The following is a 26,483-nucleotide window of genomic DNA, read 5'->3' as shown; positions in this document are numbered from 1 at the left end:
TAGATACTTCATGAACCTTTATGCATATTTCCGGTGTACTCGGAACTAAAACCAAGTGTCTTTCAGCTGTCCGACTCCTTCAGGAAAGACATCGAGCCACCAGATGTGTGTGTGGCGATGTGTGCGTGGCTGTGGTGTGTGTGGCGGTGTGTGTGTGTGTGTGTGTGTGTGCTGGGGTGTACGGGGGCACCTACCGAGCTGTTCTGGCACTGCACGCTGGAGCTGTTGAAGCGCAGCGCGGTGACGCGGTGGCTGACCCCCTGGATGTGGAGCACACACTCGTAGCCGCGCTGGCCCGACTGGGGCTGGGGCAGGTTCCGGGCCTTCAGCGTGATGGGCTTCACCTCCCCGGCCGGGATCAGGATGTCCTCGGAGCGCACCAGCTGAGGACAGTCCTGGGGGGGCACACAAGGGTCAAAGGTCAGAGGTCAGAGGTGGGCTGGAGTGTGCCTGATAACTGCCCACGTACATTGATCGATTGATTTTTGAAGTGGTTACTGATTTTTGTATTTCCTATCCTTCATCTTAATTAGCCTTTGTTTGTCTAGCTTATACTGGCACTATATCGGCCGTCTATGAAAAGAGGGATCAGTCCTCCCTTCGCCTTCCCAAGGTCCTGGATCATTAGGACTTTTCCTTGCCCCACAGAGGGTGTTCAGTTTAGTTCAGTTCAGCACTTTATTCGTCCCAAAAGGGAAATTTGGTTTACAGCAGTGTTAAAGATACAAATACAACATATAAAAAGACATGGAACAAAACATCCAATTCAACAAATAAAATAAAATAAATTAAATACCATTGTTCGCTAACAAAAGTCTATTCCAATTAAATTCTCAAAAAAATAAGTAGGGTTTGGGGGAATATACTGTAGCCTGTGAGGCCCTTTTAGAGTGTAACTACGAAGGGTTGTACAAATAAAATGGACCTCAATTGACTAGAGTCAGGGACACATTCGGACAATCACCCTGTTCCAGTCGAACGATGTGGAATAAACATGCTATGAGCGATCTAAACGTATATTCTGCAAGGCGGGAGGACACAGCCAGTGCTTCAGTGGGACACACTGACAGTTCTTTATTCATGGACTAGGAGGTCACTCAATCGAAACATAACCTGTTGGAGACACAAAATGGGGATCCACGACAGAGGTTTCATCTTGACTCTGTCAGCAAAAACACCACAGCAGTGTTGGGAGTGCTGCAGAAATGTGTGTGTGAATCCTTCCAGCCTTCAAAAGACTCACATCAGCTCATATATGATATAATATATCGTATCTCACGTCATTCTATGAACGCACTGGCCAGGGCTACAATGCTGATGGATTTTGACAACAACAAAGTGGTTGAAAAGAATGATTTTCTTCAACAAGGTTGTGGATATACACAAACCAGGCCTTATGTGTGTCTCTTTGTGTGTTTGTGTTTGTGTGTGTCTGTGTGTGTGTATGTGTGTGAATGTACAGATTTTCAGACGTTATCTAAAGGGCTTTCCCAGTATAAAGATTGCATAGACGACTAGAAGTCAACTCAAGCCATTAGCTGACTAGTCGTCGCATGTTTATGATATTAAAAAAGAAAGCTTATCTGAAATTTGCTAAGAATGTTACGTAATGTTAAGTAACACTGTTAACACATTTTTGATGTCTACGAATGATTTCTTGCAGAGTTTGCGGGTCTACTTACTGGAGTCGTCCTTTAACCTCTCCAACGATCCCCCCCTTTGGATAAACTGCCTGACACAGCCTACTTTCTAGTAACAACCGCAATATTAATGTCTGTCTGTGACTGTGACTCTGAGTGTTCCAAGGATTTCATTCACGGTCCAGACATATAGGTTTGACCTCATTTTGACAAGGTGCAGCTTTTTATGTTCCTGCGACCATCTGACCAATGAAAACTTGGTAGACCGGGCCACTTGTCATCGAATAACGTTTGGTCTACTATTCGGGGGCGGCCTTGGTCTTCTATATGAATTCAGTGCATTGTGACAGGTCTCCAGCGAGCAGCGTGGTTTTGTGGTTTCCTCAGAGGCGAACCCCCTGGGTCACTGGTCAGTGTGTAACTTGAAACCCTAAAAGGGAACCGCTTATTTTGTTCTTAACCACAAGGTTATAGGATCAAAGAACCTACATACACACACACTCACACACACACACACACACACACACACACACACACACACACACACACACACACACACACACACACACACACACACACACACACACACACACACGCACACACACACACACACACACACACACACACACACACACACACACACACACACACACACACACAAACACACACACATTGAAGCAGTCTCCAACCTGCACCCATACATACACAAATATAAAGCCCACTCAATGAGACGGCATGCAGGCAGACTGTCTAAGGCGAGCTTTGCAGTGGCGGGTGAGTGCCTGGCGTCTCTGGTGCCTCGGTCAGAATGATCCTGTGTCGTTGTTAGCAGACGCACTAAGCTCACTAACTACTGGGATAATAGACTTTTAATGGCTTCCGCTCAGAACAAGAGCTGTGAGTGAGTAACGCCGATACAGAAACACAAGAGGCTTTAGAAGACATGGCCCGGGCTACAGTGAGACCTGCAGGAGGGGGAACGGACGGATAGACGGACAGACAGACAGAGGGATGGATGGAGGAATAGATAAATATGAAGATCGATTGAACGATGGATGGACGGAGAGAGAGAGAGAGAGAGAGAGAGAGCGAGAGCGAGAGCGAGAGCGAGAGAGGGAGAGGGAGAGAGAGAGAGAGGGTGAAAAAGAGGGATGGAGCGAGACACAGAGAGAGATATAATTAGACATGGCACCCACCTCCGAGGCGTTGACTCGTCCCTCCTGGAAGGAGCAGCTGGACGGGTCGTGGGTGCACAGGTTGCGGTACTTGCACCAGTGGCAGCGGAAGGCACTGTTCACACATGACAGACACCTGCACGGGCAGCATGTTGACACGCAGACAGACAGACGCACACACACACACACACACACACACACACGCACACACACACACACACACACACACACACACACACACACACACACACACACACACACACACACACACACACACACACACACACACACACACAGGGAGAGAGAGAGAGAGGGAGAGAGAGAAAGTCAGAGAGGATGGCAGACAAGTCAAGGGGAGTGTGTGTGTGTGGTGTGTGTGTTTGCGTGTGTTTGTGTGTGTTTGTGTGTGTGGTGGTATGGGGGGTGGGGTGCTAGCACTAGAGGAAATGAGCAGACATCCCGAGCGGTCGCCTGCTGCTGCCCTTGTGCTTGGCTCCGTGCTGCATGGCTGCGGTGCCAAAATCTATCTGCTCATTTCATTCTCCACACCAACACCCTGTGCAGATGTCCTGTCACACACAGCGTACGTGTGTGTGTGTGTGCGTATGAGGGGAGGGAGGGATGGGGGAAGCGATGGGACTAGCCAGCCGGACACGCATCACACCCACCCACACCCACACCCACACACACACACATCGCACAACATAATCCTGCAATTACCATTACCCTGGTATTGTTAGAGCAGTGGTGTTATTAATGGCTTGTAGACATATGTGTGTGCCTGCAAGTTCGAATGTGTCTGCGACTCTGCGTGTGGTTGTGTGCATGTGTTTGCACATACGTATATGTGTCTGTCTGTGTATGCATGCGTGCATCTATTTGGCGTGCATTTGTGTGTTTGTGTGCGTGCACCTACGTGGGTGAACGATTGAACTATGAGGGTTTGCTTGTGTGCAAATGCGAGCGCCTGCATGTGGGTGTGTGCGTGTGTGTGTGTGTGTGTGTGTGTGTCTGTGTGTGTGTCTGCATGTGTGTGTGTGTGTGTGTGTTTGTGTGAGTTTGAGTGTGTGTCTGTGTGTGAGTGAGTGAGTGAGTAAGTGAATGTGTGTGTGTGTGTGTGTGTTTGTGTGTGTGTGTGTGTGTGCAGTCTGTATGAGTGTGTGTGTGTGTGTGTGTATGCTGTGGTGACGGTGCTGCCCGGTGCTAGCCTGGGTGGATGTACAGAGTGGAGCTGTAAGGGGCGAGGACGGCGTAACGAGGGAACGCCGCACGCCATCAGAGCCCCGTGTTAGCGCCCGTGTTAGCGCCTGTGTTAGCGCGTGTTAGCGCGTGTCCGGGGGCCCCGGCGCCTCCCAGAGGGGCCCCCATCGCATGCTCCGCGCAGCACCCCGCATGCAGCCTGTATACGGCAGGAGGCTATTCCCGCGGGATGCTAATGTGTTCTGATGGCTTCCATGGCCCTACACATACCGGCACGTTGCTGAAGGGGCCATTATATACCGTCGCTTCCCCATCTCGCTCCCGCGCTCCCTCCATCTCGGACTTAAGCTTTTGTCTCCGTGTCCCTCTCGTTAGCGCACACACACACACACGGGCCGACGCACTCCCGCTGAGTTCCGGCTGACTGAATTATGCCCATTTGTTTATTGTTCTGAAAGATTCATCGGTGCGGCGGCACGGGGAAGATCTCCGGCGAGCCTCGACTAATTCTGGAGAAGGCGGCAATTCAGCGCGAAGCTGGGAGATTTGTTAGGAGATAAAAATAAAGGAACTGAATACAGATAGTGTGCGAAAATATATATGCATATATATAGATAGTGTGCGAGAGAAGGGAGGAAGCACAAAGGCGTCATTGTTAGAAGCGCATTATTTGCAATTGAATACCACTACAACCTTCATATTGGTGCATGTGTGTGTAGCTTGCTGCTGATTAACTGATGTGACGCGGGGGGGAGTAATTGCTTCCTGTGCTACTCAGACAGGGTCCTCAGACAGCTCCACCATGTCAAAACAAAGGAAGCAGTCTGCACCATACATGGGGCAGCGGTGTGCATGCGTGTGTATGCGTGTGTGTGTTTGTGTGTGTGTGCGTGTGTGTGTGTGTTTGTGTGTGCGTGTGTTTGCGTGTGATTCCGTGGCAGCCTGTGGCATCTCTCTGTTTCCGAGTTGCAGGAGAGGAAGAGAAGTGGGAAGATGATTTTGTTTGGGGGTGTGCGGGATAATAATAGGATGGAACTACAGGCTGTGGCTCTTGAACCCATGAGATGTTCTGCACTGTAATCTTCCCATTTCCTCTCCTCTCCATCTCTCTGGGTTTCTGTTCTGAACAATACTCCAGCTGGGTCACAGAGGCCTTTAGACCACCATCGGATAAGACCCACATCGAGTTATACTATCAACAGGGTTGCAGTCATAAAATATCATCTAGTTCTAACTAAATAATCGTGTATAGATATAGAAATGGTTGATTTGAACACGATTCACGTCAGCAGGCAACTAGGCATCCCCATGACGTGATTGTTGTGATGGTGTGTGTATGTGGGGATGGTGGTGCTGGTGGTGGTGGTGGAGGTGGTGGAGGCAAAGCTTGTTTCAGATTCTGTGTGTGTATGTGTTTGTGTGTATGTGTGAGTGCGTGCGCATGTGTGTGTGTGTGTGTGCGCGCGCGCGCGTGTGTGTGTGCGTGCGTGTGTGTCTGTCTGTGTGTCTGTGTGTTTGCTTGTGTGTATGTGTCTGTGTGTGTGTCTGTGTGTGTGTCTGTGTGTGTGGGTGTGTGTGCATGCGTGTGTGTGTGTGTGTGTCTGTGTGTGTGTCTGTGTGTGTGGGTGTGTGTGTGTGCATGCGTGTGTGTGTGTGTGTGTGTGTGTGTGTGTGTGTGTGTGTGTGTGTGTGTGTGTGTGTGTGTGTGTGTGTGTGTGTGTGTGCGTGGAGGAGGGCATCATTAGGGCAGGGTGTGGACGCTCCCTGCTCTGAGGCTCTGAGATCAGCAGTGATCAGATTGCATTAGTCTCCACAGGGGGCAGGGGGAGTATTTTTAGATGCAGAGTGAGGGACGGACTAGGGGGCGGCCAAGGTTAAGGGGGAATTGTAACTAATTCCCACAACATTGATTCATTGAGAGAGAGAGAGAGAGAGAGAGAGAGAGAGAGAGAGAGAGAGAGAGAGAGAGAGAGACAGAGACAGAGAGAGAGAGAGAGAGAGAGAGAGAGAGAGAGAGAGCAGAGAGAGAGAGAGAGAGAGAGAGAGAGAGACAGAGAGAGAGACAGAGAGAGAGAGAGAGAGAGAGAGAGAGAGCACTGAGGGTATGAGAGAAAGCGAGAGAGAGGGCGAGAAAGAGAGAGTGATGTAAACCATGTAAAAGAGACGGACTCACAGTTGGTGGACGCTACAGTTGTAGAATTTGACCTCTGTGCTGATCAGCATCTGACCCGTCTCCTTGGAGTTGAGCCTCAGCTCCACACCGGACCAATCTGAGAGGAAGAGAGAGAGAGAGCGTTGAATATATTTAACATATCTTACTACACTTGTAACAGACATTCACAACGTGGCAAACATTTTAGCGAGACCCCATATTACCATTTCATGCAGGGCTTTCCATCCAACTGCCAATTACAGGTTCAAATGAGCCGGGTTATACATGAACCCTTCACCTGCCTCCCAGTACTACATTATGGTATCACACTCAGCGTCTACACACAACAACGCCTGCGTGCCCTGTCGCTCCACCCGTCTGTACCCGGACCCCACCTCCCCCGCCCCCCCCCCCCAGGACGTGCAGAGGAGGCCAGACAGAGACCAGCCCTTGGTACGGCTGAGAGCCAGCGTGGGCCCCTACTGCAGCCTCACCAGCTGGCTGGACCGCCACCCCTGCTGCCCCCCTTACCACCACCAGCCCCTACCGCCCCCCTTAACACCCCCACCCCCTCACCTCCACCTTTACCACCCCCACCCCCTCAAATTCACCACCTTCACCACCACCACCCCCTCACCTCCATCACCTTCACCACCCCCTTCTCACCTCCATCACCTTCACCACCCCCCCTCACCTCCATCACCTTCACCACCACCCCCACCCCCCCTCACCTCCACCACCTACCCCACCCCCCCACCCCCCATCACCTCCACCACCACCCTTACCATCCCCACCCCCTCACCACCCTCAGCACCTCTAACCACCAGAGCAGTCCAGTGATCATGGGGTTGTTTGGCACCATGCAGTATTTACATTATTGGTCCACCAACTTGTGAAAAGGATATTGAATGCATTTTGAGGCCAGATTGAATATTAGCATGAATAAGAATGAAAAGGATATAACGCCATATATTATTATTATCATGGGGAAAAAATCCATGTAATTGGATCAATTTTCTGCATGGCAATTTATTGAAAGCGTCCTGGCGGTGATAGGAGAAACGCTGGCGGTGTTGTTCCACATAGGAGCCAACCTCCCCTCCGTCGCCTCCAACTTACAATATAGACCACGCAAGTGGAGGACATTACGCCACATTTCTTGGTCTACCGCGCTGTGTTGGTGTGTGCTTTCTATGTATCTGCTCTGTATGTGTGTGTGTGCCTTATTTATATGTGTGTGTGTGTGTGTGTGTGCGTGTGTGTGTGTGTGTGTGTGTGTGTGTGTGTGTGTGTGTGTGTGTGTGTGTGTGTGTGTGTGTGTGTGTGTGTGTGTAGCAGGCGGAGGATCGGATGACATTCAGTGTGTGTGGGAGGGTGGAATGACCCTTTGTGCTCAGTTCTATCCACAACACCTGTTGGTAATTCAGATAGCACTTGCACACACACACACACACACACACACACACACACACACACACACACACACAGACACTGACACACAAACACACTATACGTAGACACCGCACTTATCTCCCAGGAAACTGGCAAACAGTTTGTTTTTGTTCATAGAAACGTGTATCTTATGCGCACAAGCGATGAGAGATGAAGTTCAAAGGAAGTTCAAATTTGAGGCTATGGGGAGTAGAGTCAGGATATAGGAGCCGTCTGAATTAGCAGGTACATAGCTCCTATGTGCCCACTTGGGTCATAGTCTGCGTGTATCAGTGCTAATAGCGATCATTTTGAAGCAGAGGAGTTTGGCACAGCGACAAGTCAACCACCCACAACAACGCTATTTTCACACTGTTATTATAACCTTACTATCGCCTTTCCATATGCACCCGCACTCTTCATCCTCTTAATATTTCGCTTGGTCTCCCTCCCCTCCCCATTCCCAGTCTTTTGTCTTCTCTTTCCCTTTCCTCTCCCCTGCTCTTTGCCCCGCCCCCTCCTCTCCTCTCCTCCCCTCACAGTGCTGGTTGGGTGTAAAAAAAAAAAAGGTTTGTTCCAAGGACGGATGGGTAGCAGAGATGGAGGGAGACAGGGGAGACGGAGAGATGGAGGCATGGAGACACGGAGAGAGGTGACAGGAGGTGGAGTTTGTCCAACATCAAGCAGCAGATGGAATGTGTGTCGACGTGTTTGTCTGTGTGTGTCTCTGTGTGCATGTGTGGGTCTGCTTTGGGCTGAAGAGGGGTCTTACAGATGGGGAGGGTGCATGGGTTGACATTTACCTGGTGGGGAGGGGGGGGGGGGGATTCATATTAGGCCTGCTCCAACCCCCCTTCCCCCTGTCCCCCCGGGGAGCGCTGGGTACACACGGCTGTCATTTACTCACGGGAGCGGTGGGAATCACTGAGGCCCAGCAACATGTATTATTTCCACACACACTGCACATGATATATATTATTCAGAAAATGAGTTTTTCTACGCCACAGGCATGTGGCTGGGTAAACAGCAGGTGCTTGTTGTCAAAGAGCAGGTGTTAGAATTCATAACGATATATATATTTATATATATATAAACCTTAAATATAGGAAAAAGGAATTGCGGGTGCAGCCAATGTAGACTATTAAAAGGATGTGCACCATTGGGCCGGAAATCCCTCAAATGTTCCAGAAGATTCAATGAGTAGGATATGAGGGCAGAGTGTTATTGTCAATCTGGGGTTGGTTGAGCTGTAGAACCCAATGTTGGAGCTATGGACCATAGGAGGGGAACTGAGGTGAATTGTTTTGGGCTTTATGGATTTACGATGTATATTGTGCCCTGATACATGCTGATCTTCAGTGCTACTCAAGGCTTCTGTAATATCCTATTCTCAATAATAAAATAACCATTAGCTTAAACTCAACAACAAATGTGAAAATCACTTAAACACAAATAATAGGATGATACAGAATTTGCAAAAAAGTCTTCCCCCACAGTTGAAACCTTTATTGCGGTCCTGCCTCTGGCTGTGATGAATGTCATAAAGCCTTTTGAGCTTGGCCAAAAATGTGTCAGTTTGACTGCAAAGGATAGTTCCCGTCTACACCTCACTGTAAAGACGACCAGCAGCAGGCCTTCATCTCATCTCTTAATTTAGCAAGCTAGGAGGCCACAGCTAACGCCCGGCATTGGAGGGAGTCTGTCAGCCAGCAGCCACAAGGCGGGCATTGCCCCAGCCCTCCCCCACTGCCATCAGCCCTAATGGGTCTCGACCTTGCAGGAACCAGTGTCCTGGGCCCTGGGACCTGGTCCTTGGTGAGGGGGAGCTTGTTAAGCCCACACGACCCACATCAGGCAGGAGTGCTCAATCAATAACTCAGGCACCAAGGCTGTGTGTACCTATTCATGGGGAAAGGGCTCACATGTTTGTGTGCAAGTGTGAGTGTGTACTGATTCTGTGTATCAGTGTGTATCTGTGTGTGCGTGTGTGTGTGTGTGTGTGTGTGTGAGTGCGTGCGTGCGTGTGTGAATAAGTTGCCAGGTGTGAGTGTTTCTGTGTGTAGGTGTGTTTCTGTGTGTGTTTCTGTATGTATGTGTGTGTGTGAGTGTGTGTGTGTATGTGTGTGCTTGCACGTGTGGGTCAGCGTGTAGGTTGTCCATCTTTACAGACACACACAGAAACACACACACCCACACACACACTCCCTCACCGTAACACACAGCTCATTAACAGTGAGCCTGACAGGATAACTAGCAGATGGATATCATGGATCGCAGGGAGCAACAGCATCACAGGGCGGGTGGGGTGGGCCCGGCTGGGGGGGTGGAGGGAGGCTGTGCTTTGATGTGAAAAGCCTCAGGGGGGTCTCTCCCACCTCCCCCCCTCTCTCCCCCCCTTCCTGCTCTCCTAAGACTCATCTTCATGGTCCAGTGAACATCAGACCACTGTACTATTAAAATATATTCATTTAGGCTTTATTGACCCAAAATACCTCTGTGGTTCTGGCCAGCGTGTTTGTTTGTCTGTGTGTGTCAATGTGTTAGTGTGTGAGGAAACACATGAATTACATTGCATGAATGAATGGTGTCTGTATGTATATAGGGGAAGGCAATTATTGTGAAGCAGTATACCATTTGTGTATGTGTTTGAGTGTGTATATGTGTGTCCATGTTTACATCCTTTGTATGTACTTGTTCACTTCGCATGCATACAATTTGCTGTGTGTGCATGTGTGTGTGTGTTTATTTTTTCTGTGTCCATATGTAAATCTTCTGTGTCAATGCATAATGCTGTGTGTGTGTGTGTGTGTGTGTGTGTGTGTGTGTGTGTGTGTGTGTGTGTGTGTGTGTGTGTGTGTGTGTGTGTGTGTGTGTGTGTGTGTGTGTGTGTGTCAGCACGAGTGTGTGTTAATGTTAACAACACCTCGCTCCTTGATCTATCTATGTCACGGTGCGTGAGTGTGTGTCTGTGCATGCATGATGTGTGTCTTTGAATGTGTGTTTGCGTGTGCACATTTGTATGCGAGTGTTTTCCTCCATGGGAGTGAGCTATGTATGCGTGTGTGTGTGTGCGTGTGTATAAGACAGTGTGTGTGTTTGTGTGTGCGTGCGTGCGGGTCTGCATGCGTGTGTGTGTGTGTGTGTGTGTGTGTGTGTGCGTGTGTATGTGCCATGCATTGGGTACCTTGGTCGGCGGGGATGGCGGGCACGTCCTTGGCGGCAGGGGAGACACAGAGGATCTGGTTCCCGCTGACCTTGCCCTCCGACTCCGTCAGGTTGCCGAAGGAGCAGCTGATGCCGGCCGACAGGTCGGGGACGTCGCTCACTCTGACCAGCAGCTGAGGCGAGGGACGCAGGCAGAAACACAGCTCTCAGACACTCAGCGCGGGGATCCAAATGAACGGCGTGCACTGAGGCATGGGCGCCTATGACTGCTAAACAACAGCCCGGTGGAACGCCAAGGTGTTATTTTAGCGGCGGGGGTGACATCATCATTTCATCAGCGGTGGCGATGAGAAGATGAAGGCCGTTTCTTAAGGGGAATGGGGGAAATTGGCTACTCGACAAATTCCATTTGTTGTTTCCTCCTTTCACTCACTCAAACTCAAAGACGCGCACAACTCCGCCGAGAAGAAAAACAACATGCACCGAGATGTGCACCCACACACACACCGCACACAAACATGTAGACACAGACACAAATACATCCACACACACCAACTCACGAGCGTTTGAAGTCATTCTCTGGAGAGCGGTGACACGGGGCTTGAGCGCCTGCTCAGCCTATAAATAAATGTATTTTGTGCACGGTGGGTAGTGGAGGGGGGGGGTGTGTGTGGGGATGTGTGTGTGTGTGTGTGTGTGTGTGTGTGTGTGTGTGTGTGTGTGTGTGTGTGTGGGTGTGTGGGTGTGTGTGGTGTGTGTGTGTGTGTTTATGTGCATGTGTGATCTGACTCTCCAGCCAAAAGAAAGCAGTCTGGGTAATTATCACAGTGGCATTTCACAGCCTTGTTCCATTAGCTGTTATTTTAGGCCATTGGGTTTGAAGTTCCCCCTTTTGTCTTCAGCCCTTTCATATGCCTCTAACTAAACTGTGCGGGGCAGGCGGGACGGGCCGATGAGGCAGCCGGGGGGGGGAGAAGCATCCCTATGCCTCACTCTACCCCACAGGGGCCCGCTGTTTGGCCCTCAGACACCAGGGGCCAGATAGAGCGCCCCGTGGATCAGATATGGATTTGTGGATCTTTGCAGGGGGTTTCTTTTGTGTCCGTTAACACGTCACCGTCCTCTCGTCTCCCTCTGCCGTTTCACATTTACTTCAATTTGTTTCTTTGGGGTCCGCATCAGCCTCTGCCTGATATAAACCCTCCTCGGCAATCAGTGTTGTTTGTTCAAAAGAGCTAACCCCCCCCCCCCCCCCCCCCCCCACCAACCCAGAAACATCTCCTGCTAATCAGCCCTCCTCGTTTGGCAGAAGCGGACAAGTACAAACACCGTTAAATTGAAGGAGTACACAAACGCGTGCACACAGGCAAACACACTCGGGCACACGCACACAAACAAGCACTCACGCCATAACGTCGCCGGCTGACAAATAAGGTTGTGTGTTTTTTGCGCTTTTTGTTGTGGTTGTGTGTGCGTGCCGATGCCTGATAGTGCTGGGGACGTGTTTGGCAGTGCACTGGGCCTCATTAGTGGGGGCCGTTTTAATAAAGGTAATTTGATTGCTTTCGATTGCCTTCTGCACACATTGTGCACCGCTTTTGTCGTCATGGAGATGACCGCCCTTCACACTCTCCCCCTGTGTGCAGGGAGGGGCCCGTGTGTGGGGGGGAGCTGACCCCTGTCACTGGAGGTTAAAGGGGGCTGACACGCTGGGCTTCCAGCATCATAACAAACGCACCTTGATACATGGGTCCACACAGTGTGTGTGTGTGTGTGTGTGTGTGTGTGTGCGTGTGTGTCAAGGCAAACAAGGGAAGGCTGCGGGTGAGGCTGAGGGACAGGCTTCCGACCGACATCATCTCAGTTGGTTTCTACAGATACTGCAGTTGCTTTAGGTTATCTTAACGTATTTACGCGTGTGTTTCTCAGATGTCTTTTAAAGATGCCTTTTTCAGTATTTCCAGTTTGTGTTTATTTTTTCCTTCCCTTCAAATAATTTAGGAGTAAATGTTGGACATCAGACAAATTTAGCTCCTACCCATACTCCCACGCACGCATAAATCTTACCGCACACACCACCTCAGCCGCGCAGGGCAAGCATATGCCCGCTGAAACACCCACGTAGCGAGGATCTCTGCTGAACCTTCCCCACTAATGTTTATGCTAATGTGTGCTGCGTCCAGATCTGCACACTAACAGTTTATTGAATGCATGGCATTTTTGGTCATTTTTTTACACGCTGGTTCCACCAGCTGTGCCTCCAGGAATGAGTGGCAGATATGTAAATAAACGACACAAATACTTTAACCTCAATCCATCACTAATGAAATGAACCGAAACCTCATCGCTCAACGCACATCACAAGTTGAAACTGAAAAGTCGGACTCACCGTGTACACAATGTGAGTGTGTCCAGCACGTGTGTGCGTGCGTGTGTGTGTGCGCATCCGCACATGCGTCCTAGAGAGTCGTCTACTTACGGGCACGCTGGGCTCTGACACGGCAATGCTGTCCGGGTAGACGGTGGCCCTCACACATTGGCTGAGAGCGGCGGCGAATCGGTAAGGCTCATCGGCGCGTTCGCAGCGGCTCCTCTGGGAACACCTGTCCAGGAGGAGGGGGAGGAGGGGGAGGAGGGGGAGGAGGAGAGGGCAGAAATGGTGCATGAAGCGGGAGTTTGAGACACAGACAGTGCTGCAATTTGGAATCTGAAAATAAAAACGTGTGTGTGGTGGGGGGTAAGGGTGTGTGTGTGTATGTGTGTGCGTGTATGAGTGTGTCTGAGGTTGTGTTGGCCGTCAATGTCAATGTGGAGAGAAACAAAGTGGAGTGGCTGGTAACAGAGCAGTAACGAGTAGAAGGGTCTGACATTACTGTGTGTGCGAGACAAAGAGAAAAAGAGAGAGAGAGAGAGAGAGAGAGAGAGAGAGAGAGAGAGAGAGAGAGAGAGAGAGAGAGAGAGAGAGAGAACATTCGGCTCTCATCAAAACGATGGTCTTATTACGGGTGTGCGACAGCAAGAGATGCGCAGTATTTTTTTTCTTCTACAGCGCATTTTATTTATTGATTAATGTCAGGATGTCAAGAGGATTTCAACAAATATGCAGAAATGCTTCTAAGATAAATTGCCTACCCGCTTTTACAAGCAATAGCAGCGACAACAGTGTGTGGTTTTGGGTATAAGCGGACTAGTTAAGAAGCAACGAGGGACATCGCATCCACTGAACACAGAGACACACACAGACACACAGATTCATCTCACTGTAGGATAACATGCGGTGGCTAACTGGGGGTAGATAACTTGCTGTAGATAGCTACTGGCTTGACGGCTAATTGCCGTCCCACCTCGAATGCCAGCATTTGCTAGCGACAGCTCTTGTGTAGCGTGTGTTGTTCATTTAATCCAGTCATCACATTTGCAAACAAGCCGGAACAACTAATCCGTAGCAGTGTAATGGCCGCCACTGTCACCTCCCCGAGCCGCCAAACCAAACGTACCACACAAACACAAACAACAAACGCAACATTGCATCTTTCATTCACTGTTCCGCGTTGGATCACGGCTAATTGGCGTCTGCGTTGCCCATGATGTTCTGTGCTTTCCGTCTTGTATGAGGCACTGTGAAAGACCCAGCTGTGTTTGAAGAGCAATACGCCCCTGTCGTCTGCCCTTTGTGGTCGCAAAACAGAAACGGAAAAAGAAGAAAAAGAAGGAAAACGCAAAAACTAACAAAAACAACAGTATCCTCGCTCTTATTAAAACTTTGCTGCCGCCTCTGCCCCATTACAGCAGAGGGGACTCTGTCCTCCTCCTCCTCCTCCTCCTCTTCCTCCTCCTGGTCGCCCATCCTAAGTGTTATTCCTCTGGACTGGAGCCGGCAGAGCTAACTGGCTGTCTGGTCGCACAGGCTCTAATTGGCCCCCAACAGGTCAGCCGCTGTCTGCCGTGCTGATGAACCAATCAGACCCTGCCTCCCGCCAAAGCTGTGTGTATGTGTGTGCCTGATTGTGTGTACAATGATTCCACACTGCCCTGCTCGCGGAACACCCCAGGGATGCACTCCCTCCCCATGTGTGTGTGTGTGTGTGTGTGTGTGTGTGTGTGTGTGTGTGTGTGTGTGTGTGTGTGTGTGTGTGTGTGTGTGTGTGTGTGTGTGTGTGTGTGTGTATCGGGCCATATCGTGCACACACTCTCACACATGGCATCGACCGGCTGCAATATCTTCATTCAGATTCTGTGTTATTAAGGTGTCAGTGGATCACGCTCCGTCCAACACACCGTGTGAACAGGCACCGCCAACATGGGGCCAAAATACAGGGTCCACACACATACGCACACGCGTACGCACACGCATACGCATGTGCACGAACGCACCGACGCACACACGTGCACACACACACACATAAAGACAACATACACACATGGTACAAGCACAAACACACAGTAGCTTCCTAAGTGGTGGTCTAGTTCCCATATTGGGCATCGCAGCTGGATGAGAGAGACCCCCCCCCCCCCCCCATCTCTCTCCACACATGTTGTTTTCTACCTTCGAGGAAAACATTTTTCAACTTCTCCTCCAGTGCTGCCATTCGAGTTGTTCATCGCCACTCCATCTCGGCATCCATTTGTGTATGTTTGCGCAATCTTGCTATCTCCTCTAACACATGAGTCATCCCTCGCTCTCTGTCTCTCCCCCTCTCTCTCTCTGCCTCTCTCAGTCTCTCTCTCGGTATCTCTCTCTCTCTCATGCCTTTGCATCATTTAGATCAACCGACGGGGTGTTTCTCGGTCTGAGGCGCCTCTCTCTTTCCATCTGCATTGACACTGAAAGCGGAAATGATACCTGATGTGCTTTCAGGTCTGCAAAAATATTTTCTCTATACATATTTTTTCCATGCCAACAACCTCGGGGCATAGACGAAGAAAGAAAAAAAACATGTAAAAAGGCGAAAGAAAAAGGGATGATATGTGGTTATTTATCTGCCAACAAAAAGCCCCCACATTGATTTTTATTTTTTCTCCCTCACTGTGATTCTCCATTTTCTTTTTCTCATGGTGTTGTTGTTCAGATGTCAGCTGGAAGGAGAGACTAGGAGGAGGGAAAGGGAGGGAAAGGGCGGTTGGGGACGGGGGGGCGGGTGTGGGATAGAGGGACATGCTTGTTGCCATGGTTTCACCAGAGACGGCCATTATCGGTGTGTAGTTAGAAGCTGACCCCGTGCCTCCCTCATTAGCTGAAGTGCATCGCATCGAGTGTTGACTAGCAGCATGGACGTCCCCCCCCTGTCCGCCGCGGCCCCCCGCCCATCAGTCCACGCCACCCTACGGCCCCCCCTGTCACTCAAACTACCTTCGGCAGGCTTCTCTTTTTCCTTGTTTTCGCTCTTGTGCACAGAGGTGTTAAAGGGAGGAGTCACGGCGGGGACTGCACTTTGTAAAGAAAAACAACAACAACAACATCAACAAATGGATATTTACACACAAACACACATGAGTGAGTGAATATAATCTCATAAAAGGTTTGCACCCACGCACCGCACTCACACACACACATGAGCAGATGCAGCGAATGGCCCTTAAATCAGCAGACGGAGGCTGTGACAGCTCCTTCTCTCGGGGCTGTGTCTGGTTCCCTGTCCGTGGTGCTGAAGCACACAGAGAGTGGCTCCACCGTCTCACCCTCAATCCTATAGGCTCCACAGCCCAGGTACACAAAAGAGTATCACCTCAAATCACCACATGCTTTCAATGTGTGCGTGTGTGTGTGTGCATGTGCATGTGCATGTGCATGTGCATGTGTATGTGTGTGTGTGTGTGTGTGTGTGTGTGTGTGTGTGTGTGTGTGTGTGTGTGTGTATGTGTGTGTGTGTGTGTGTGTGTGTGTGTGTGTGTGTCTGTGTCTGTGTGTGAGTGTGTGTGTGTGTGTGTGTGTGTGTGTGTGTGTGTGTGTGTGTGTGTGTGTGTGTGTGTGTGAGTGTGCTAGAGCAGCAGTGATGTGAATGAAGGGCTTGGCCTCTCAGTCATACAGGACTGACTCAGACACACTACACGTGTTATGAGACACACCTGTGTCGGCCCTGTTACAGGAGCTGTGTGAACAGGTTCATATAATAATGATGTCTCTGTCCTAGTGTGTACTACAATGATGTGCATGATCGATTGGCTGGTGGCTCAACCCACTAGAAGGCTAACCAGGTATGTAATACGATGCCCACCGGGGGTCATTTCCTCTATACCACCTGTTTTCCTGTCTCTCTTCTCTCTTCTGGCCTCATCAAATATATAAGAAATATAGATTTGGGAGACAGAGATATGATGGAGAATACAAGAAGCATGAATACAAGAGTCATTCACACACAGGCACATACAGTATGTTTGTGGTGTTGCAAAAAAAGGGTTGTAGTGTTGCAAAAAAACAGCACAGAAATAACAAAAAAGTGTTGTGATATTGTTTGCTTCTTTTGTGTGGGCTGAGGCGCCGGCACATACCTGTGCCCTCGCAACAGAGAAGAGAACGCCTGTGCTGACAGCCTATCTGAGGTCCACGGCGGTTATCTATGCTGTGTGTCTGAGGCTGTGTGTCTGAGGCTGTGTATCTGAGGCTGTGTGTCTGAGGCTGTGTGTCTGGGTGATGACAGAGTCACCTCAGGGTCCTCTGCCCCCCCCCCCCCCCCACCCCACCCCTGAGCTCCAGACAGGCAATTACACCCTCATCTCTCTGCTGCACCCGCCACTGATAGACACCCAGACACGAGTGTGCAGACCAACACACACACACAGACACACAGACACACACACACACACACACACACACACACACACACACACACACACACACACACACACACACACACACACACACACACACACACACACACACACAAACACATCATGCTCACGTTCACACGTGTGTGTAAATGTAGCAGAGCACACAGATGTCCTGTCACGCTGAAATACAAGCACGTGTGTGAGTATGTGTGTGTGGGTGTGTGTGTGTGTCGGTGTGTGTTTGTGAGCACGCAAGCACACACATGCACATTCATAGAATACACCCACACAAACACGCACGCATAAACACACACACAAACCTGCAAACACACCTGCACAATACATCACACACATGCACACGAACACACACACACACACACACACACACACACACACACACACACACACACACACACACACACACACACACACACACACACACACACACACACAGGATGGGGGGAGATGTAGGCGACCGGGGAACATTTCCTCCTCCCCTCCTCCTCCTCCCCCCCTCTCCTCCCCCCTCCCTGTAACCTCCTCTTAGGAGTGTGTCGCCGTGGCGAGAGGAGTGTGTGTGATTGCGTCTCCCAGCGTGGGGCCAGACAGGGGAGAGGACGACGGGAGGGGGGTGGGGGAGGACAGGAGGGCAGGGGGCCATTTTGAAAACCCTCCCCTCATCCCCTCTGCCCTCGGAGGGGAAGCCAGCCAACGACGAGAAGAGGAAGGAGCCACGCAGCAGAGAGTAGGAGGTGCAGCACAAAGAGTGGTAGAGGGGGTGGGGTTGGGGAGGAGGGGGGGGGGGGGGGGCAGCCGTCAGGTGAGGTAGCGCGGCGGCCGCGGCGCCTCCTAACATGTTTTCTAGGCGATCAGCCATTACGCGACATAATGCCTGCTTTGTCTGGTTCCACCCTCCACCACGCCGGCCGTGTGTAAAATATGCATGGCGGCATGATTGCACTGGAACCACGCTTGCTCACACAAGATTTCTTCGACAGCGGGTGGGTGGGGGGCTTGGGAGGGGTGGGAGGGGGGGGGGGGGCGCGCATAAAAACACACAGATACGCACACACACACACGGGCGCATGTGCACAGGCACACTCCATCCTTCCCCAGCCGCTCTTTGTGCTGAACCAGTGAATGATGGATGCTTTGTTGAATTCAGCGGGAGCCTTAAAGTGAGAACATTTAGGAATGCATGAGAGAGGTAAAACAGGCGGGGGATGGAGACACAAAAGCATTATTTCAACACTTTCAAAATTGCTACGGAGATCTAAAGCTAGAGACGTCTCCGTGTTGTGTGTGTGTGTCTGCATATGTGTGTGTGTGTGTGTGTGTGCATGTGTGCGTGTGCGTGTGTTCTGTTGATGCGTGGGGAACTGCAGAGCTTGTGACCGAGGTCGATCTCTCCAGGATCCCTCGTGGTGGAGCACCAGGTGTCCTGCGGTCGCTGCACGCGAGCACAGAATCACAAGACTCTGGAAGTGGAAAGTGTATGAGCCTACGCAAACAAACAAACACACACACACACACGTATGCATAAACACGCACACCCACACAGACACACACACAAGCACACATGCATTCACATGGACAGATACGCACACACACACACACACACACACACACACACACACACACACACACACACACACACACACACACACACACACACACACACACACTCACACACATGCATATGCACCCACAAGCACACATGCACACGCACATAAACTCACACACACATCCACCCACTCACCCACACAATGTGTCTGTTTAAAGGAGCCAGAACAGAGAACATATAATACACTCTACTGAGACCGTAGTACAGTGCTCTATGAACACTTCCTGGGAACTTCAGAGGAAATGGATGAATATGAGAGTCACTGACACGCTGAACAAGTAAGTGTGCACTTAAACAACCCACTCTGCCCTCCATGTTTGCCATGTTTTATTGTTTTATTTATATAAAATCTGATCCCAGTTGACAACAACCAATCCCCCCCCCCCTCCTCCAGCCCTGTCCAACTGAAGGCCTTTAACAAACAACCCCGCCCTTCATTACATCATAAATAACCTCATCCACGGTGCCCTGGCTCTTAGTGCCGGGAATCCATGCGAGTATCAATAGGCAGCCATGTTTCCTGGTCAATATCTCATTAGAGCGCGGGCGCTGTGGTTACTGCGGATGAGTGCTAGGCCAGTATACACACTGTCCAACACACACAATGGACCCAAATGGCCATTACCACTGCCAAGATAACTGTTGTTTCCACAGGTAAATTACAGCCACATAGTCTCATGGTTGGTGCTTGACATAGTTTCCAAATTTAAATCTAGAACATTTAGGCAAGTTGTTTGTTTATATAGGAGCTTTGATGTTTCACAGTGACTAGTGCTTTTGTATCGAGACATGTATGAATAACGAACCTTATGACGTTGGTACAGATCCCTGACGTATGTATTTACGTATACAGTATATCCATTGGTCGATACGTGTGGTTGGACGCTGTGCTGTATACATGCTGCTTGCCTCACACTGGTGGTGATGAAGTGAAGCCACACAGACCTCCCAACAAGGAGCTCGACATCCTCTAAATTAACAAAACTGATTTGTGTGAGTGCATGGTCGCTCACCTTCCATTCGTGATAAAAATCACCCTTATCTGAACCAAACATTGTAAGGGAAGGAATAAGGTTAAGGAAAGGGGGCTAGCACATGATAGCAAGAGCTAAGTTACAGATTAAACCAAAACAAAACAAAACAAAACGGTTGATGAAATCCCAAGCAGACTTTTTGTTTTTCTCCCGCAAGGTCTGAAAACAGCTCACAACTCTGTTGTAGATGTCCCTGTTTCTGGGCCTCGCTGTGCTGCAACACAAACCGGGACGAGCAGAGCCACGGCGGCCTGCCAGCGGAACAACACTAGTAGTTAGTGGAGGAGCGTGGCAGAAATATGTTATTTCTGCTCAGAGCAGTGCTTTGCAAGCGCTGACTCATTCCCCCGCCGGGCTCCAACCGACCCGATAGAACCCAATATCCACACAGAGCTGTCATCCGCACAAAAAGATCCTTGTGCCGGCCCCATCTCCGAACCACCGCCAACCAACAAGAAGCATTTTTGTGAACACCACACAATTGCTGCAATACAACCCGGTTCACGGCGATGCAACATTGATTCGAAAGACCCGTTCAGGTGAGGTCATCGTACAGCCGAGACAACCCTCCCCCCATCCCCTTCCTGTCGACGAGCCCCACTGGAGTGATTCATGGGAACGCAACAGGAAGTTCATTATACTAACGGAACTCTTGAGACAGGAAATAATACAGTTGTGGAAGCGAAAGAGGGGAGAGTGAAAGAGAGTGAAAGAGTGAGACTGGCATTTAGGGAAAGAAAAAAGCCTCTTCTTGGTATGAAGTGTTGAACGAACAATGGGTAGCCACAGGCAAAGAGATTTAGAGACATCCAGTTGAAAAGTGCTGGGGACCAGAGAGCGAGAACAAGAGGAAGAACGTGAGAGAGAGAGACAGAGGGAGGGAGAGTTGAACGGAGACAGGGGCCGCAGAGAAAGAGCGAGAGAACGAGAAAGACCTGGAGTGGAGAGAAGAGGAGGAGAGAGAGAGCGACTGAGTGTGTGTGAGAGAAAAGAGAGCGTGGTCCATAGCGAAAGAGAGATAAAGACAGAGATTGTATTTTGGAATGCACTACAAATAATGTTTTACCAAATTCCCATTCATGGGTCTGTTCTGAAGTGTGCTCAAGATGATGAGCTCCCATTGAGACGCAATCAAAACGCTTCTCGTCTGTTTTTCTTCATCTTGTAGGCCGATGAGAGCGGGCGTATCAAGCACCCTCTCTCTCCCCCTCGCTCTCTCGTAGCACTCTCCCCTGTCTCTCGTCTTGTGTCTTTCTCCGGCGTCTCGTGTTCTTGATGTTTGCAGTGGCTGCGGAGCAGCTGCTGGTAATTAAAGGACTTTGGAGGCTCACGCCACTCCTGAGGCGTAGCAAGGAGAACGGGAATGGAGAGACACAGTTCTACTCCTGGCTGGCCGAGGATCCCTCTCACTCTCTCCCTCTTCTCTGTCTCTCTGTCTCTCGACACTCGCTTGCTCCTCCTCATCACTGCAAGGCAAGCTAACGTCCTGCCGGGTTCCTAATTAGCCACCTTGGCATGGAGCGCTTCAAACGGCACACACGTGACACACACACACACACACACACGTGACACACACACACACACACAGACACAACACACACACACACACACACACAGACACAACACACACAGGAACATACGGACACACACACATACACTTACATGACAGACACAACACAGAACCCCCACTGAGACACACACACACACACACACACACACACACACACACACACACACACACACACACACACACACACACACACACACACTTGCAGACACAGCGAAGGAGAGAAAATGGAAGGTGTGTATACCACCGCCATCAACAATAAGCACCAACATTAAGCATCAACTACCAGCACATTGACAGAATTGGAAGGTGCTTGTGTGCAGCGGACCTCCTCTTGAGTGTGAACGGGGCCATTCCAGAGCCGGGCCAGTGCTACTCAACGGCCTCGCTACACCGATATGATGAGCTCCAATCTGGCTGCGGAGGGACTTTGGAATGGGTAGATACGGGAATGAGAGAAGCCCTCGAACGTGTCCATGAAACAACAGTGGGTTTAGAGACGGGGAGGGAGTTGGGGCAAGGAGGGGAGGAGAAGAGGGAAGGAGGGGGTGAGGGGAGGGGGGGAGGAGGGGAGGAGAAGAGGGAAGGAGGGGGTGAGGGGAGGGGGGGAGGAGGGGCGGAGCGGAGGAGGGGAGGGGGAGGATGGAGAAGCTAGGCTGCGACGCCGTGATTGCGGCTGAATCAGTGATGGGGCAGAATGGGTGATGGCGGCAGTTTTTTATGTGCCACGGCTTTTTGTTCTGTGTGGGTTTATGCTCCATGCATAATTCGGTCAATGGTCGTTCTCCACGGCCAAAAAAATGCAGCTGCTCTGGCCTGCAGCCGTGTGCATCAAGGTCAACCTGCGCCTGTTGGCTGCAGGAGGATCCACGCTCAAACCTTCACATCCAGGTCCATCCCAGTCGTCGTCAGTGTATTTAAGTGGCCGTGATGCTAGCGATGCTATAAGCTAGTGCCGCTGTTGCTACCTGCGATGCTGTGTCATCATGAGCACACCGGAGAGAAGAAAAACGGAAGAAAGTCTACGTCTTTGTTTTTTTCCCAAAGTCACGGCAAGCCTGAAACTACCCGGCGCGTCTGGCAGGCCGTTCCGTCTTCCAGTAAAGAGATACTCTCTCCGCCCGGCCCAGAGCGGGCCAGGTCCCGTCACGCTTGTTGTGGGGTCAGCAGTAGAGAGGACAGGGGATTAGGAGGGGACGGGGACGGGGCGACGGGGGGAGGACAGGTGGCCCCAGGCTTCACCGTGCAGGAAAACAGAGGAACAGATGGCTCATGTGATGTGAAAGTAACTGTTGACCTTTTCACCAATCTACTCCCCCCCCCTCCCACCTACCTCACCCCAATCCACCCCCGCGCTAGACTCCAAAATCTGAGTCTTCTAGACGATCTTTAGAGGTTAATCTAAAGTCTGAAGGCGTCCAGCTCAAATCTGGGTGAATGTGTTGATGTGTGTGACATGGAATAGGGCTCTACTTGAAAACAACCTGTGTGGTGGTACCACAACCAACGAGATATGGCTGACAGTGAATCTCGGATCCCGAAGAGGACTGATGACTAAAGTGATAGCCCCGCCTCCCCATTGTCGGTAACCCTCCTTGGCCAACAGTGAACGCCGACCAGGCCAGCACTGGTTGACTTCGATTTCCTGTTGCCGGTGGGATGACAAGCTAAAGCATCCTGTACGGTCACCAACGACCTTAGAGTCTGTCAAGGTTTTAAATCAAAGCTGTGAGGAAGACCGGTCACTGTAGAAAGAAACTTGTTGGAATCGTCTTCTGAAACCTCTTGCACTCACTAATCAGTCTATCTTTGGAACAATATATCTGTAACAAACAGGAAATTGTTGATCAGTCTCCCCCCGAAATTTGAGCTCCAGCATTGTCCAAGTTTTGGACTCGACATCAGCATGGACATGGAAACATTCAAACTAAAGCACACACATTGTTCTCCCTTTTTGGCGAAAATACGGAAAAGCAGTAGGTTTAAATGTTCCTTTTTTCCAAGAGCAATAAATGTGATTGATTTGCACTAAGCCTTGACCGCATTGCTCAGCAGCACTTTGCCATGGCTACCATTCCAATAATTTGATGTTTTATCAAACAGATTTCTTTTTTTCTTTGATTGTTTGCTGTAATTGTTGTGATTCATGTCCCGTGTCCAATTAATATTTTTTGCCCTCGACTGTAAATCAAATATCCCCCCGAGGGACGACAGAGATCAGAACTAAAAACATCACACAGGCTCTTGCATGCACAGTCAAAGAAACCATTTACACATCAGACAGCTGCGACACAGCTGCCCTAAGCCCTCTCCCCTCCCTCCATAACATACAGCCTCTCCAGGACCCCCCGCCCACCACCTCCAGGACCACCAGCCACCACCTCGGGGGTTCACACCTCTAGGGGCCTCCGGCCTGCCGAGGCGTAGACAACCACCTGCGTCGCTAGCGAGGACGGCGTGCTTTGTTGTTGTAAGTTATCTGTGTGCTAAGCTATGCTAGCAGAACCATCCTCACCCACCGCAGCCACCACCAGCCCACCTACCCCGCCCCGCCACACCGGCAAGCGCACACATGCCGAATTACCATGTCGCTGGCCAATTATGTGTCCTGTCCCAGCATTGGAGTGATGTAAATTACTTTAAGTGCACTTTGCCGAGGGCCGCCATCCTGGTAATGATGATTGCGGCAGTGCTCTGACACACACAAAGATTAGACTATACCTTTACAGGGGGGGGGGGTGCTTTTAAGCGGGGTGCGGGGAAGGGGGGATGGGGTGGGGTGGGGGTGTTGTTGGATCCTCTGTGCGTGTGTGCGTGTGTGTGTGCGTGTGTTAGTGCATTTGGGCTGCGTGTGCGTGCGCGTGTCTGTCTGCTATAAAGTAGAAGACAGAAAATAAGAGCCAGACAACGTCTCCCTCGTCTTGTGCTCCCGGCATTCTCCTCTCCGTCATTTCATCTAACTGTCATCACTTCAGTCCCATTCACACATTCACAGCCGTCTGCCTTCACAAGTGCCTCATACCCCCCCCTCCCCCCAATCCCCACCCAAATAAAGATAAATAGACAAGGCTCCTTATGATCTCGGGGCGAAGGCAGTCTTCGGGTGTTTTGGTGCAGTAGCAGGTAACTTCCAGCAGGGGTCACTCATGGCTTCCTAGCTCACATGTTGCTGTGTCTGAAGCACTTGATTAAATAAGAGACAACAGTTTACCAACAACGCCAATACCGAAGAGATTTAGCTCCCTCTTTATGGGGGACTATTCAGGCTTCTGGAAGATGATGGCAACAGTAGTCTCAGGTTTTGTAGTCAGGCTACAATCGATAAGCAGAACACAGCGAGTCTGTCTTTGGCCTAGGCTGTTGTCTTTCCATCTGTCATTTGAAATACCAGGAGGCTTCCTGCCGGCGAAAGACAGAAAAAACGGACAAATACAACAATAAAAAGATAACTTCACCACTGTTTGTGGGCGCATAGGACAGCAGCTGCTCTTAGTGTGACAAGCACTCTGGGGGCTGGGAGTTGTTCAGGGTACAGATGCACAGTCAAGCCCTTTCAGGCTCCACTCAATCTGGCAGTCTGGACTAAAAGGAAACTAAAAAAAAACGAAACTGGCTTCATATTCACCGCAACAGTTACATGTACTGGCTTAATATTTACCAGGATATTTACCGAAAGCGGTCACGTGTGAAAGACGAAGAAAACAAAGAGAAGAATTAGGGAATGGCTGATGTTACCAGTTAGGCCGATGTTTGCCATCTGTGTGAGATGATAGTTGCCTGGTGGTGTGGTGTTGGTGGTGTGGTGGTGGGGGTGGTCATGGCCTTGTGGCGGTGTAGTGCTGGTGGTGGTGTCGTTATGACCTTGTGGCGGTGTCGTGGTGGTGGTGTCGGGGTTAGTGGTGGAGGTGGTGGTTGTGTGGTGGTGTTCGTGCTGGTGGTGTGGTTGTGAGCCGGCGTCGGCGGTGTGGTTTGGCGGTTGTGGCGTCGTGGTGGTGTGGTGGTGTGCTGTGGGTCCTGAGTGAGGGGAGCTGGTTGTCGGACTGCGTTGGGGGAGGCTACTCACATGTTGTGCAGGACACACCAGCCGCAGTGGGGGTCCCCGGAGCTCAGGCACTCTCCACACGTCCCGTACTGCTCACACGACTCGATGGGCACCTGGGTGACCTGGAGACACAGGGCGTGGAGAAGGTCAGTGTGTTGGTCCTCACAGAGCACACGTCCTTCTTCTTGTGTCTAAATTAGGTTCCTCCATTCGGTTTCCTGGTGATTTGCAATATATCCTAACAGCGATTTGAATTCTCCTGTTGGATTGTACGTCGGCCAACACCCCCTCCCCCATTCTATCGCTTTCATTTTAAATCTCTCACAAATCCTCTATCTTTAAACCACCCCCCGGGAGGAAATGGCTGCATCAGAATCTGCATCTGACGGCAACTTGGCAGTCCCCATGTTTTTACATTAACACATTCTGATGTTTCCAGGCACTTTTGGGACATTTTCTTGTATGTGGGTGCTTTTCAAAACCCAACAGCATGCAGAATTGGTCTGTGTGTGTTATGAATGTGTGTGTGTTGTGTGTGTGTGTGTGTGTGTGTGTGTGTGTGTGTGTGTGTGTGTGTGTGTGTGTGTGTGTGTGTGTGTGTGTGTGTGTGTGTGTGTGTGTGTGTCAGAATGCCTATGGGTGTGTGTGTGTGTGTGTGTATGTGTGTGTCTGGTGTGCGCGTGTG

The 26,483-nt window shown here is 50.5% G+C and overlaps 1 protein-coding gene across 1 annotated transcript in view; it reads right to left on the bottom strand.

Annotated features, from left to right (window-relative positions):
• Window positions 1-26,095, bottom strand: part of plxna2 (plexin A2) — a 58,910-nt gene extending 32,815 nt beyond the window's left edge. The window contains 7 exon segments of the mRNA XM_060055319.1: window positions 195-395; window positions 2,837-2,951; window positions 6,189-6,285; window positions 10,783-10,936; window positions 13,243-13,366; window positions 25,820-25,989; window positions 26,072-26,095. Coding sequence (XP_059911302.1) covers window positions 195-395; window positions 2,837-2,951; window positions 6,189-6,285; window positions 10,783-10,936; window positions 13,243-13,366; window positions 25,820-25,989; window positions 26,072-26,095 — 885 coding nt within the window.
• Between the last annotated feature and the right edge of the window lie 388 nt (window positions 26,096-26,483).

This window comes from Gadus macrocephalus, chromosome 1 (assembly GCF_031168955.1).
Source record: "Gadus macrocephalus chromosome 1, ASM3116895v1".
Classification (NCBI taxonomy): domain Eukaryota; kingdom Metazoa; phylum Chordata; class Actinopteri; order Gadiformes; family Gadidae; genus Gadus; species Gadus macrocephalus.
Note: the sequence above shows the minus strand (reverse complement) of the source record. Positions and strands in the feature narration are given on the sequence as shown.